We start from the raw sequence: 15,972 nt of genomic DNA, 5'->3' as shown, positions 1-15,972 counted from the left end.
TTACTGTACAATATGTCCTAATGTTAGTCTTTGTTTAATGGTATGAAGTAAATGTAGGCACTTAAGTTACTAGCATGTGGTGGATCAGGACCCGTGTCACCATATTACTGTACAATATGTCCTAATGTTAGTCTTTGTTTAATGGTATGAAGTAAATGTAGGCACTTAAGTTACTAGCATGTGGTGGATCAGGACCCGTGTCACCATATTACTGTACAATATGTCCTAATGTTAGTCTTTGTTTAATGTTATGAAGTAAATGTAGGCACTTAAGTTACTAGCATGTGGTGGATCAGGACCCGTGTCACCATATTACTGTACAATATGTCCTAATGTTAGTCTTTGTTTAATGGTATGAAGTAAATGTAGGCACTTAAGTTACTAGCATGTGGTGGATCAGGACCCGTGTCACCATATTACTGTAGAAAATTAAAACATTCTCCAACAAATAACAACCCTAAAATGGTAGGAGTCGAGACGTAGCTCATTGGGTTATTTCTCGTTCCAGCCAGTGTAACAAAGGTTGTGGTATGTGTTGTCGTGTCTATAGAATGGTGCATATAAAAGATCCCTAGCAGCTAATCGAAAAGAGCGGGTTTCATCTCTCAATATATGTGTGGTCTGACGCCATATAACCATAAATAAAATGGCAATGGACAATATCAGCCAGCAGGGTTTATTACTGTAAATAATTCTGTAAAACTATTTAAGTAGACTGTCCCATCAAAAATCACCAAACTGACCAATTATGTAGTTCCAAAGAAATAAAATATTATCACTTGGATTTTTTAAAGTGAAAAATACTGTAACGTTTTGTTCTGTTAATGCACATTGAAATACATTTTGTTAAATAGTTTATAATATCAAAGAATTTATGTTGTTTTAATATGTTGACAAAATGTGAATCTTACTACTGTACAGTGATAATATGTTGACAAATGTGAATCTTCGTACTGTACAGTGATAATATGTGACAAATGTGAATCATACTACTGTACAGTGATAATATGTGACAAAATGTGAATCTTAGTACTGTACAGTGATAATAATATGTTGACAAAATGTGAATCTTTCTACTGTACAGTGATAATATATTGACAAAATGAGAATCTTACTAAGTACTGTACAGTGATCATATGTGACAAATGTGAATCTTACTACTGTACAGTGATCATATGTGACAAATGTGAATCTCACTACTGTACAGTGATAATACGTGACAAATGTGAATCTCTACTGTACAGTGATAATAATATGGGACAAATGTGAATCTTTCTACTGTACAGTGATAATATGTGACAAATGTGAATCTTACTACTGTACAGTGATGATAATATGTGACAAAATGTGAATCTTACTACTACTGTACAGTGATGATAATATGTGACAAAATGTGAATCTTAGTACTGTACAGAGATAATAATGTTGACAAAATGAGAATCTTTATACTGTACAGTGATGATAATATGTGACAAATGTGAATCTTACTAGTGCATACAGTGCTAATAATATGTAAAAAAAAAATGTAAATCTTACTACTGTACAATAATAATTTGTGACAAAAGTGAATCTTTCTACTGTGCATAGTGATAATACATGACAAAAGATATATCTTATTTCTTAAATTTGTCCCCAGAAACAAGCAAGGTCAAGGCTGGGGCCTTAAATCTGTGCTTTACATGTAATATTTGTATAATAATATATACATCAACAAAACATAAATATAGCTATAAACTTAAGAGTATATAATGCATTTACTTAAAATCCATATGTACGTGTGTGTGTGTGTGTGTGTGTGTGTGCGTGTGTACGCGTACGTGTGTGTGCGTGTGCGTGTGTGTGTGTGTGTGTGCAAGTGCGTGTGTGTGTGTGTGTGCAAGTGTGTGTGTGTGTCTGTGTGTGTGTGTCTGTGTGTGTCTCTGTGTGTGTGCAAGTGTGTGTGTGTGTGGAACAGAAAGCAATGAAAATGCAAACTGACATAATATTATGCACAGATGTATACTATTAAATAAGTATTAAGATTAAACAGTCTGTTTAACGTGACACGGTGAAAATGGATATTGGAGACTAGGGAGATAAAAAAGAGTACTAAAAATATAAAGAAAGAGAGAAAGACGAAAACAAAACAAAAACGTTCTTGAAAGATAGTTAAGAGTATCTTACTATTCTACATAGTGATAATAATATGTGACAAAACATGTATCTTATTACTTAGCATAATGATAATATATGTTACACAATGTATATAGTTAAAATATGTCACAAAATGTCTATTCTTGTATTACATATAAAAACGTTTTTTTATTACGTTTCTTATTCCTGACGATAAAACGATTTTAGCTGAGCTATACTATTATCCTGTTCAATTATTTAGACCCAAAGTTTTTTGCAAATGTTACGTTTATTTCCTATTCGATATTTGTTTTCTTTGCATTTACATGAAAACAAATCCAAACCCCGACAGGTTTTATATACAAATCATCATATAAAATGCACGAAGTTGACTTAATTCCACTTTTTAAAAATCTCTGTGTCTTTTGAATGCATGTTATTTCTCCTATAACCTCGGTCGCGTCGTGGCAGGCCATCGGTCTACAGGCTGGTAGGTACTGGGTTCGGATCCCAGTCGAGGCATGGGATTTTTAATCGAGATACCGACTCCAAACCCTGAGTGAGTGCTCCGCAAGGCTCAATGGGGAGGTGTAAACCACTTGCACCGACCAGTGATCCATAACTGGTTCAACAAAGGCCATGGTTTGTGCTATCCTGCCTGTGGGAAGCGCAAATAAAAGATCCCTTGCTGCCTGTCGTAAAAAAGAGTAGCCTATGTGGCGACAGCGGGTTTCCTCTAAAAAAAACAGTGTCAGAATGACCATATGTTTGACGTCCAATAGCCGATGATAAGATTAAAAATCAATGTGCTCTAGCGGCGTCGTTAAATAAAAAACAAACAACAAACTTCTATAAATAACTACGGTCATTTGCATATCAAAACATTGGGATCTGAGGCTACGTGAAGGCCATTATAGCTTGTTTCACTAAATCAAGGTTATTATTGTTTTGCAGTGTGTAACAGCATTGTCTAATCTTTCCGTTAAACATAGATGTAAACAAACAGAACATGTAACCCTTTCTTGTAGGTGCATTATATTTAATAAATTTAGCTAATGTATTATGTATTTTTATTTTATTATATCAATTATATATTAGCATACCATACCTAACCTAACACAACTGAGGTGTAGCACAGTAATAAATACAAATCACCTCACACACCGCAGGAATGTGCTTTCCAAATTTATAAATAAATTTAATGCAGGGCCGGACCCAGAAGACCAGGGGGGGGGGGGGGATAAAATGTCAAAGGCCACCAACATCAAATAATAATAAAAATGTTATTTAATTTGCCTCTAAATTGGGAACTCATACGTATATATATATATATATATATATATATATATATATAGTATTTAGGGGCTGGGGTTTTGGGGTGGGGTGTTACATTTGTAATGCGAAAAACCAAAGGGCTATTGTTCGGACTCGTATGGGTTCAACCACTTTTTCATCCCGCAGACAGCCCTGAATGTTCAAAATACGATGGCATTGCTTGGTCAATAACATCATTATTTCGATCTATGACTGCACGTGCTATTGTAGCAATGTGTAAACCACGTAAAATACAAGTTAGGTAGGTTATACAAATTCATTGAAAATGTAGTAGTCGACATTCTTGTTATTGTTATTTGAGGAAAGATATGGGTAAATCGAAAAACACTTCAGTTGATGTAAAATTGTGTATTAAGAACGTTTTCGATTATTTTGAAGATGAATATCAGCGCGGTAGACCTAGGTATGCTTCTTATCGAATTGTCGATCGAGTTGCCGCTGCACTTAAAGTTTCTGTTTCAACAGTAAAAAGAACTGTGAAAAATCTAAGCTCTACGAATCCAAGCACAGAAATCACTGTTAAAAAACGCGACCGAAAACTCATCGATTTATTTGATAAAGATGTTATTAGACGACGAGTATACAGATTTTATAGAGAGGGCGAATTACCTACATTACATAATATTAACGTGGCTTTAAGGGAGGAATGTGGAATCAACTTATCCATATCAACTTTACGAAGAACACTCCATGACCTCGATTTTAAATACCAACATATGTCTACAACCGGAAAAGTGATTTTTGAGGACGCCAATATATCAGACAGGAGACTGTCCTATCTCCATGAAATATCCATTTTACGAGAACAGGGGTATTTAATAGTGTATCAAGATGAGACCTGGGTGAATGTCAACCACACATCATCCCACCACTGGACAGATATCCACCCGGGCACAAGTACCGCCAATCACCTGCCGAAATCAGACGCTGCTGATAGAGTTCCTAAACTCTGTTCGGTGACTGGGAAGGGAAAAAGACTTATTATTTGTCATGCTGGCTGTGATAAATATGGATTGATAGATGGCTGTGAATTGATCTTTGAGGCTAAAAAAACAGACGGAGACTATCATGGTGAGATCAATCATGACAATTTCATCAAATGGTTTGAAGAACAACTTATGCCTTCTCTACCAGAACCTTCTGTTATCATCATGGATAACGCAAGCTACCACAACAAATTAACTGAGATTACATGATGTCCTGCACTAAACGCTAAAAAGGAAGAAATTCAGTCGTGGCTACGAAACAAAAATATACCTTTTGAGAGTAACATGACAAAGCCAGTTCTTTATGAACTTGTGAAAAGTAACAAATGAGCAAAGCAATTTGTTACTGATGATATTGCTGAACGCCATGGGCACTTGTGTCTAAGACTGCCGCCAAGACATTCTGAACTCAATCCGATAGAACTGATCTGGAGTCAAGTCAAAGGGCACATAGCTCGTCATAATGATGGTACAATGACCACGGTGCGGAGAGAACTTGCACATGCATTGAACTCTGTCACACCTACACACTTCTCTGACGCAGTTAAACATGTAATAAAGATTGAAGAAGATTTTAGAAAACAAAATAGTTTTATAAGAAATAAAATACCCCCTGTGATAGTCCCCCTTAACGAAGATAGTGATGAAGAAATGAGTTCGTCGACTGATTAAGTTATTTCTCCATACCCATCAGGAGTATTACTTTAATGTATGCATGAACTCTTTAACACCAAAAACAATTTATTTCCATATCATTCACTATCAAACAACCTAACAACCTATAAACTAATCGACTAGAAATGCATATAGACTACACATACATACGATAGAAATGTTTATTTAACGACACACTCAACGCATTTGATATACGTTTATGTGGCGTCAGACAAAACGGTTAAGGAGCATTATGACAGTGAGAAAGAAACTTGCTACCGCCACATGGGCCACTGTTTCCGATAAGCAATTTTGATAAGCAATAAGGGACGTTTTATATGCACCATCCCATAGACAGGATAGCACATACCACAGCTTTTATACATCAGTTGTGGTGCACAGGCTGGAACTAGACACAACCCAATGGGTCCACCATGTGGGATCGATCAGTCGACCTACCATGAGCTACGTCCCGCTCCATATACAAAAGAAGCCTTAAGTGGGGTTGGGGTTGTGCATGCATACCATATTCTTCTCTCTCTCTCTCTCCCTATAACCATAGATTAAAATATGTTGAGTGCGTCGTTACATAAATGACGTCTCTCTCTCTCTCTCTCTCTCTCTCTCTCTCTCTCTCTCTCTCTCTCTCTCTCTCTCTCTCTCTCTCTCTCTCCCTTCAGCGCGCGCGCTTGTGTATTCCACAATATAATTATAATATTTGATACATATATTTTTTTCAAACTGAGGTTTTGTCACTTGAACTCCCCACCTGAATCCGCGCCTGCTTCATGTTTACAGATATTTTCTTAAATATAGGTCGTACTACGATTTGTGCGGATAGGACGATAGAACCGAACATTAGTTTGAAACGCACTATAGAATGATGCTTTTGATATGCAAATGACCTTAGTTATTTATAGGAGAAATAACGTGCATTCAAAAGACACAGAGATTTTTAAAAAGTGGAATTAAGTCAACTTCGTGCATTTTATATGATGATTTGTATATAAAACTTGTCGGGGTTTGGGTTTGTTTTCATGTAAATGCAAAGAAAACAAATATCGAATAGGAAATAAACGTAACATTTGCAAAAACTTTTGGGTCTAAATAATTGAACAGGATAATAGTATGTATCTGTGTGTATAAGGACTATATCCAATTAATCCTTGTTATACATATGTACCTTACAGGCTTGTCCAGCTGTGGTTAATGTTAATAGTGTTACAGTTAATAGTTTGATGATATACAAATGTCTTTTACAGGTTTGCCTAACTGTGATTAATGTTAATACTGTTAGTAGTTTGATTTTTAGTATATATCTGTGTTCTCTACAGGCTTGTCCAGCTGTGGTTAATGTTAATACTGTTAATAGTTTGATGATATACCTGTCGTTTATAGGCTTGTCCAGCTGTGGTTAATGTTAATACTGTCAATAGTTTGATGATATACCTGTCGTTTATAGGCTTGTCCAGCTGTGGTTAATGTTAATACTGTTAATAGTTTGATGATATACAGCTGTCCTTTACACGTTTGTCCACCTGTGGTTAATGTTAATACTGTTAATAGTTTGATGATACGCAGGTGTCCTTTACAGGTTTGCCTAACTGTGATTAATGTTAATAATGTTAATAGTTTGATTATTAGTATATACCTGTGTCCTTTACAGGCTTCTCCAGCTGTGGTTAATGTTAATACTGTTAATAGTTTGATGATATACAGGTGTCCTTTACACGTTTGTCCAGTTGTGGTTAATGTTAATACTGTTAATAGTTTGATGATATACCTGTCATTTATAGGCTTGTCCAGCTGTGGTTAATATTAATACTGTTAATAGTTTGATTATTAGTATATACCCGTGTCCTCTACAGGCTTGTCCAGCTGTGGTTAATGCTAATACTGTTAATAGTTTGATGATATACAGGTGTTCTTTACAAAATTTGCCTAGCTGTGGCTAATGTTAATACTGCTACTGTTAATAGTTCGATGATATACTTGTCGTTTATAGGTTTGTCCAGTTGTGGTTAATGTTAATACTGTTAATAGTTTGATGATATACAGGTGTCCTTTACACGTTTGTTTCAGCTGTGGTTAATTTTAATACTGTTAATAGTTTGATGATATACAGGTGTCCTTTACAGGCTTGTCCAGCTGTGGTTAATGTTAATACTGTTAATAGTTTGATGATATACCTGCCGTTTATAGGCTTGTCCAGCTGTGGTTAATGTTAATACTGTTAATAGTTTGATGATATACAGATGTCCTTTACAGGCTTGTCCAGCTGTGGTTAATGTTAATACTGTTAATAATTTGATAATAAACAGGTGTCCTTTACACATGTCCAGCTGTGGTTAATGTTGATACTGTTAATAGTTTGATGATAAACAGTCGTCCTTTACACAATTTGTCCAGCTGTGGTTAATGTTAATACTGTTAATAGTTTGATGATAAACAGTCGTCCTTTACACAATTTGTCCAGCTGTGGTTAATGTTAATACTGTTAATAGTTTGATGATAAACATGTGTCCTGTACACGTTTGTCCAGCTGTGGTTAATGTTAATACTGTTAATATTTTGATGGTAAACAGGTGTCCTTTACACGTTTATCCAGCTGTGGTTAATGTTAATACTGTTAATAGTTTGATTACTAGTATATACATGTGTCCTTTATAGACTTGTCCAGCTGTGGTTAATGTTAATACTATTAATAGTTTGATGATAAACATGTGTCCTGTACACGTTTGTCCAGCTGTGGTTAATGTTAATACTGTTAATATTTTTATGGTAAACAGGTGTCCTTTACACGTTTATCCAGCTGTGGTTAATGTTAATACTGTTAATAGTTTGATTACTAGTATATACATGTGTCCTTTATAGACTTGTCCAGCTGTGGTTAATGTTAATACTGTTAATAGTTTGATGATATACCTGTCCTTTATAGACTTGTCCAGCTGTGGTTAATGTTAATACTGTTAATAGTTTGATTACTAGTATATACATGTGTCCTTTATAGACTTGTCCAGCTGTGGTTAATGTTAATACTGTTAATAGTCTGATGATATACAGGTGTCCTTTACAGGTTTGTCCAGCTGTGGTTAATGTTAATACTGTTAATAGTCTGATGATATACAGGTGTCCTTTACAGGCTTGTCCAGCTGTGGTTAATGTTAATACTCTTAATAGTCTGATAATATACAAGTGTCCTTTATAGACTTGTCCAGCTGTGGTTACTGCTAATACTGTTACTGTTAATAGTTACGGAACCGTCAAACGACGAGAGTGCTTTGTTGACCGGCGGCGGTGTGAACGCATTTCGCAGGATGATGGACGCTAGAACCGAAACGAAACCACCGCCACTAAAGGACGTCAGAAGTGGTAGATTCACAGGTATGTATTTATGATTATTCAATACTCCTGAATAAAAATTAAGATTATAATTGCTAATAAATCTTAAAATAAAACATTATACAGTTTTGTGAATTACGTGTAGAGGGTGGATAAGGGAGAGTCTTCAAATAAGTTACTGTTCTAAAACTTTTACTTTAGTTGGTTCATTGATTTATTGTAAGTAAGTCGCTGTTTAAAATGTCTATTTGTAGCAATGAAATGTGGAAATGGTTGGCATAACGTACATTGAACAACTTGTTCATGGGTCAGTGGGATGGGGGTGTTTTTGTCAGAGCATTGCCTCCCAGACCAGGCGGGTTAGCCCGGTGCGCGGAAGCTATGCTCAATTTTTTGTAGAAATTATTGGACTTTGTACATAAATTATTAATATATAATGAATGTTTTAGAATGTTTTAGGATACCCCAACGCCGAGAAAATATCAGATATTGCATGCCAAGCAATGGTAAATAAGTGACGAAATGAATGCTATATAAATGACGATTTCATTTATTAAAGTGACAGCTTCTGGAATATTTTTTATTATTTAAGCATTTAGAACAGTTAATTCAATCACGTTTCGTGCATAAGTAGCAGCGCACTCCACATAGAATACGCTAGCTTTTCGTAGTCAATAACAGTGTCTTTCGAAACTGGGACGAGAAGAGCGGCTCACTTGAACTTCTGCTTTCATTGGTTGATCGCAAGTGTGAAATTCCCCAACAAGAGATACTTGCTTGTTCGATCAAGTCTTCCATATGTATGACGTCAAATACCGATAAAAATAGAACGGTTTAGCTAGACTGCGATACAAAATGGCGTTTTTGTTTTCTTCAAACTGTATAGTAAACATTTGATGATAGACGTTAATGGCAACAACTCGCCAGTAAATTAAAAGTGCAGTTATACTTGAATTTGAACTTAGAACTTGATTTTATTGGATTTATTCCAGAGAATGTCACTTTAAGAATTGAACATGATAATTTTTGAGGTTCATGCTAGTATGAAACACAAAACCGATTTACACACTGTATGAATGGCATAGCGCAATAGCACGAAGCCATTCCTTCTAAAGTGTGTAAATAGGTTTTGGGTTTCATAGTAGCATGAACCTCAAAAATTATAACGTTCAATTCTTATAATTCCAAACATGGAAAATGTTATATAATGCAAATCGTATTGATCAACAATCACACTAAATTCTCAATGTACGTATTAACGCTCGCTTTAGGGGAATCGCCAACGTCATTCAAAATTTGAGCTTCTTGCAATATGAAACTCGATTTTTCAAATGACGTATGTTTTACAGATTTGAATCATAACCATATATATAATATGTTTTCCAGCAAAAGACAAACTCTACAATGACGTATGTGTGGAACTGAAACGATCTGGAGCAGAATTTCCAAAATCTCTTCTCCCTGATGAAGTTTATGAAGCAGGTTGGGGCGATTGTTGACCTGCTCTGGTACATTGATGGGAATGTATCTACTATTCAGGAAAGGTCTACACACGTACCAACAGAGATCACACCAGTGCCAAATAGGTATTGCTATTAAAAGCGTATATACTAAGGCCTACAATACTATCCCCTTTTATACATGATTGGTGTGCATTTAAAAGATCCATTGCTGCTATTAAACCAATATGTGGTGGGGAGTAGTTTTCTTCTGAGACCAGGGATCGAATTGTGTTCAGTAGGTCAAATGCTAATCTGAGGAGCTTGGGTCGTTGGATCGAACTACCTCAGTTTGGCTTTTTCCTCGTTCCAACCAGTGTCCCATAACTGGAATACCAAATGTTGATGTAAGTACTGTCCTGTATAGTGAAGTGCAGATAAATGATCCCTTGCTGCTTGTTTGGTAGTAGACTAACCAATTTCCCATGGCTGGTACATCAGGTTTGGTATGTACTGTCCTGTCTTTAGGTAAGTGCACATAACAGATCGCTTGCTGCTTAATAGCCTAAGTTGGTGTCCCATTACTGGTATACCACATCTGATCTCCAAAAACCGTCGTACAGTCAACATTGTATCTGCATATAGTAGTTGAAACAATGTATTATGCAAAATAATTTATGATATGTAGCGTCCTGACTGTGGGAAAGTATATAAAAAAGATAATTGCTGCTTTTCCGGTAGTAGCCCATAGAGTTGCAGCTACAGGTTTCCCAGACTAAATATATATCAGCCAGACTAGAAATTAGTAAAATATGCAAGATAAATAAAATAATGCAATATCTGTTTGAAATTTGTGTTCTACGTTTCGACATAGGATTCCATATTTCAGCTTTTATTATGAAAAGTAGGTCATTATTAGAATCAACCACAAATTTAAATAACAGTGTAAGAAGCATATGCATATATGTATAGTCTGACGTTAATTTCATCTGTTACAAGTTATTGATTATTTTCTTCAGGTTCTTGAAGTTTGAAGGCTACAATGATTGGAGGAAAAAGAATTCAAAGAAGCCACAGCTACATGCAAAAGATCTTGATATTCATAGCCAAATCGTATTTCGTTTGACAAGCAAGCCCTATGTACAAGTTTGGAATAATGAACTTAAAAATGATTTAAATTCCTTGGCAGCTTCCCTCAGCTCGTATGCCTCCTACGTATGCCTCGTATGCCTCGTATGCCTCCCGAGCAACATCAAGCAGCAAACTAGGCAACAACAGCTTTATCCAGTTCGACAGGTAACTGATAATGTATGGATTGAGTACAAACCTGCTTCAGCAACAACAGTAGCACCAGAGTATGCAATTCTAGAAACAGCATTAGGCGAGTTAAAAGACTTTGAAATCCTATTCTTTGATCCAGATGTACACCAAATTTCAAGTAAAACTGGATCACAAAAGTATCAAGAAAAGTACAGATTTTTTGACAATCTTCATCTTTCGCAAGACGTGGCTTTGCTGTCCTATGATCCAGGTGGTTCGCAAACATCTAGTAAAGTTATTTGGAAAATTCCAGCAGGAGTCGGCTCTTCAGAGTTAATGACTACTGCAAGTCATGTTGTAAAAGACCTCGGTTCCAGACTGTCAGAATTCCATACAAGGCAAATGAAGCGAGATTTCACAAGAAAGTTCTGCAATGTAGCAGGAAGCAAGATTCCATCTCATGTGTTAAGGGCAATATATGCAGAATTGACTCTTGATGCATCATCAGATCAAAATCCTGTCATAGACGCCAGAGTTCAGCAAGCAGTACTGGCTGGTGATCCAGATTTGGTGGTTGATATGCGCCATTTAAATAAAGGCCGTCCAGATGATGCATTTGATGCATTTTTCCAGGAACTAGAAAAGCAAATCGAGTCAATAACTGCAGCTGATGAAAGACGTCATAATGTTGAACATATTTCCAGATTTATTTCTGTGCGGGACTTGATTGAGCAAGTAAAATCTCGCCTTCCCCCCAACACAGCAGTACCAAGTGAATCTACAGTCCTCTTTGCTTTTGTGCCAAAAAATTCTCATACTAAAGTAGCAAAACTTTACAAAAGTCGAGTGCCTTTGAGATTTACTGTGCAAACACGACAGCTTCGGGCTTCACACCAAGATGATCACTATTGTGCAGCACAGTTCAAATATATGCGTGAGTTTGCTGTGAAACATCGAGACAGATTTACCTTTGTGTGTCTAGATGACAAATCAAAACTAGATTTTGGAGAGCCGGGTGCTGCCTTATCATCAGGAGTGCGCGGAAAGAAATCTGTTATTCCTACTACATCAACTCTTTCATGTTTGGATCATGATGTAGGCCAAAAGGGCTCTATCACACCATCAGTGTGTCTGAATGTAGAGATACCTGAAACACCAGACGGTTCTTTCTACAGAGGCCAAGTAACTGTTATTTTCAAAGATAGCATTTTTGAGCCAAGCTCACCCTTTAGGCATGCTGTTGAACTTCAGAATATCCTAGCACAGGAAGGTACCTTCAAACCAGTCTTGATGTTGTTCACAGATGGTTGTCCTGATCACAGAGTCACATATCATGCAGTGAAACTTTCACTCATCATTCTCTTTCGGCGTCTTGGCTTGGACATGATAGTTGCTGGTCGAACAGCCCCAGGCACAGTTGGGCAAATCCTGCAGAAAGAATCATGAGTTTACTTAATCTTGCATTTCAGAATGCAGCTCTAACGAGGAATGAATGTACTAGTGCTGTGGAACAGGCACTGAGGAGTTGCAATTCAATGGAAGACATCCAGAAAAAGAGTCGGACTGTACCAGGATTTGAAGATGCTTGGGTTGCATCACTCCAAGAGATGGAAAAAATGCTTCAGGAGAGAGTTGAGCGGATCCAGTTGAAAGGTCAAAACTTTAAATGTCTCAGTGCAGCTACAAAAGATGCAATCAATGAATTTGAGGATGATATCCAGAACATTGATCCAAAACTTGTTAAGGGACAATATCAGCAAGTGAATGTGAACAAAAAGCAGAAATATCAGGACTTTTTGAAGACTCACTGTCTAGAGCGCACATACACTTTTCAGGTCAGAAAATGTAATGATGCGACATGTTGTGTTCCGCCAGTTATTCAGTTTTCCTTGGCTGCCTGACCCAGAAATTGCCTCGGATGGTCAGCACTTCAAGCCCTTTGATGAAGTACTTGGCTTTCCTACGACTGAAAAAGACCGTCCATCTTCTCAAAGGCAAACCCTGACTGCTATTGTGGAAGATCAACAGGTATGCGAGATAGACTATGTATAGTGACATCTGCTTAAATTGCACTTGACCAGCCTCGGGGGCGCAGTGGTTAAGCTATCGGCTCACAGGCTGGTAGGTACAGGGTTCGTATCCCAGTACCGGCTCCCACCCAGAGCAAATTTAAAGACTCAATTGTAGGTGTAAGGCTACTACACCCTCCTTTGTCTTAATAACACGTTAACATCTACTAACAATTAACCACTGTCCTGAACAGACTGCCCACATAGCTGAGGTGTGTGGCCATGACAGTGTGCTTGGACCTTAATTAGATATAAGCACGAAAATAAAGTTGAAATGCGATTGCACTGTATACAAAATATATTAACAGTATAATACCAATATGATTATTGGTATTAATCTCTTGACTAAACATATGTAAATATTAACAATATATTAAAGCAATTTATTGCCACTCTTTAATTGTAACACTCAAGAAATGCTTAAGATGTAATACAGTATTTATATTAGATTTAGACATCTTCAAAATAGTATTGTATTTAATACAAACAAGAAATCACATACTTGCAATGTTTATTTAATACTTTATTTATTCAGGGCTGCAAGAATTCAGTACTTGTTGGTCAGAATGTCCGGCAGACGGTTCACTGCCATGAATGTGGGAAACCACGCTGTGTCTACTCAAAATCCTCTTTCACAAGTCGTGATACCAGGTCCTTCAAGCGACTGATCGAGTCTCATGACTACACTTGTGGGTCCATCTTGACCCCTGATGGTGAGTTTTCAAGATTTTATTGATGACATCTTAATTTGAAGTCATTGTTTCTCTCCAATGTGTGTATCCATATAGGACTTTTCACTAGTCCTGTTATCAGGTCCTTCAGGCATACCAAGACTACACATGTGCGTACCAAGACTACACATGTGGGTCTATCTTAACTGCTGATGGTTAGTTCAATGTCAAATTTTTTTTTTAAAAGATCTTAATTTGAAATCATTGTTTATCTCAGATGGGTGTATACATTTATTGTTATGCAATAAATACAAGTACTAGTATAAGCCCAGCAGGAAAACTGGGTTGAAGAAATCTCAGTAGTGATGGTACTAATTAATTTTCATTCTTTGTAACACCAGTAATAATATTTAATGGACAAAAAGTATAATACAATGCACATATTAATTTTCCTTCTATTTGCATTTTAGGTCACATACTTCAAGGCAAGGAATTTGTCAGACTTCAGATATGCTGTACCACTCCAATCGAGTTTGCATATTTTGCATCATCGTCCATCGTCCGCAAGGATATATGTTGTCATTGTGGGAGTTTCGGGGCAGAACAAGACAAGGATCTCATGCAGAACTATCGCGTTTGCGTGTTTGCATTAATTGCAAGCACCTTGGATCTCCAAAGAGGAATCCTATTCGGAAATGAATATGTTAACTAGTGTGTTAATCTTAACTATAAAACAGTACACTTTAAGCTGGTTGCTTTGTTATATTATCTGTAGAACAAAAGGCTACATTTTACTTTAAACCAATAGTGGTGCAAATACCGGTAAGTTAAATTCAAATGATTTATTTTCTTGAATATGTATGGAATCCCCACCCCACCCCACACAACTCAAAAAAAAAAAAAGAAGATTTTTCCTACCGACCTACCCACATTTGAAATTGCAGGTCGGAAATGGACAAACAAAAATATTTTTAAGGATGGCCTTAGGGACATTATATTAAGTCCATCACGGTGTCCGTCGTCCTTTGTTTACGAACTCGCCTAATCGCGTGTTGTAACAAAAGGATTGGCTGCACTTGGGCATATCAGACCCGTATGAACAATATCTGGGGGTGGAGGGGGTGGTGGTGGTGGTTGGGGGGGGGGGGGTACAGTGGTAAAGTGCTCGTTTGATGCATGGTCGGTTTGGGATCGACCCCCGTCGGTGGGCCCATTGGGCTGTTACTCATTCTAGCTAATGCACTACGATTGGTATATCAAAGGCTGTGGTATGCGTTGTCCTGTCTGTGGGATGGTGCATATAAAATGGAAAAATGAAGCGGGTTTTCTCTCCAAGACTGTCAAAATTACCAAATGTTTGACATCAATAGCCAATGATTAATAAATCAATGTGCTCTAGTGGTGTCGTTAAACAAAACAAACTTCTTTCTTTCCGAATAAATGAATACGTTAAATGCGAATGGCCGATGAGCACGACACAGCACTACTACATCCGTCCTGTACCACCTTAGGAGGACTGCCACTCTTCCAGGGCTGACTAGACAGAATGAAGCTGGTTTCAAATAGATGTAGCCCTATTATAGGGTGTGGGGTTTTTTCTTTACGACAAAAATACGTCTCACTGTCAATAAGTTTTAATTTACATGCAACAATATTAGTAATCAATATTCTATGTATTATTACATAATGACGATATATCTGTATTCTTATTGGTCTAAAACCAGTCACATGATCTTCCGTAAATAGTTATATTGCCCTCAGTCCGGTCTGATCAAAAGTGATATTGACAGCCCTCGGATATCTCACCAGTACTCGTCAAAATGTGTAAGAAATATCAGATTCTCTCAGATTTACAAACGTATATGATACATCAAAACGCAGTTGGATTCGGCACTCCCTGAATTTATGTTAACAAATATTCCTCTATTGTGATTGGTTAATTACATTCTTTTTCCGGGATGAAATGAAAATAGCATCCTGAAAGCTAATGATGTCATTGGAAAGTGGCGTCATTAGCAATTGGAAGGGTCGACAGTTAGATTGTAGCCAGGTATTTTTTTCAATATATGCCAAATATACAGTTAGTTCCGTAGAAAAACGATTC

The 15,972-nt window shown here is 36.9% G+C and overlaps 2 protein-coding genes across 2 annotated transcripts; both read left to right on the top strand.

Moving 5' to 3' along the window:
* Positions 1 to 9,893: 9,893 nt before the first annotated feature.
* LOC121387575 lies at positions 9,894 to 13,008 on the top strand. The gene is made up of 2 exons (XM_041518734.1): positions 9,894 to 10,015; positions 10,888 to 13,008. The coding sequence occupies exons 1-2, from the start codon at positions 9,894 to 9,896 to the stop codon at positions 12,572 to 12,574; spliced, it is 1,809 nt and encodes a 602-aa protein (XP_041374668.1). The 3' UTR covers positions 12,575 to 13,008.
* Positions 12,664 to 14,990, top strand: LOC121387574. The gene is made up of 4 exons (XM_041518733.1): positions 12,664 to 12,963; positions 13,004 to 13,156; positions 13,733 to 13,910; positions 14,339 to 14,990. The coding sequence occupies exons 1-4, from the start codon at positions 12,664 to 12,666 to the stop codon at positions 14,578 to 14,580; spliced, it is 873 nt and encodes a 290-aa protein (XP_041374667.1). The 3' UTR covers positions 14,581 to 14,990.
* Positions 14,991 to 15,972: the final 982 nt, after the last annotated feature.

Source organism: Gigantopelta aegis, chromosome 13 (assembly GCF_016097555.1).
Source record: "Gigantopelta aegis isolate Gae_Host chromosome 13, Gae_host_genome, whole genome shotgun sequence".
NCBI classification, from domain to species: Eukaryota; Metazoa; Mollusca; class Gastropoda; order Neomphalida; family Peltospiridae; genus Gigantopelta; species Gigantopelta aegis.
This window is presented reverse-complemented; position numbering and strand designations above follow the sequence as displayed.

Bases quoted from the DNA above. Each gene is read 5' to 3' on its own strand.
- LOC121387575 (XM_041518734.1), top strand. From the start codon at position 9,894: ATGAAGTTTATGAAGCAGGTTGGGGCGATTGTTGACCTGCTCTGGTAC. The intron at 10,016-10,887 runs GTATTGCTATTA...TATTTTCTTCAG, and splicing joins ATCACACCAGTGCCAAATAG to GTTCTTGAAGTTTGAAGGCT.
- LOC121387574 (XM_041518733.1), top strand. From the start codon at position 12,664: ATGGAAGACATCCAGAAAAAGAGTCGGACTGTACCAGGATTTGAAGAT. The intron at 12,964-13,003 runs GTCAGAAAATGT...GTGTTCCGCCAG, and splicing joins AGCGCACATACACTTTTCAG to TTATTCAGTTTTCCTTGGCT. The intron at 13,157-13,732 runs GTATGCGAGATA...TTATTTATTCAG, and splicing joins CTATTGTGGAAGATCAACAG to GGCTGCAAGAATTCAGTACT.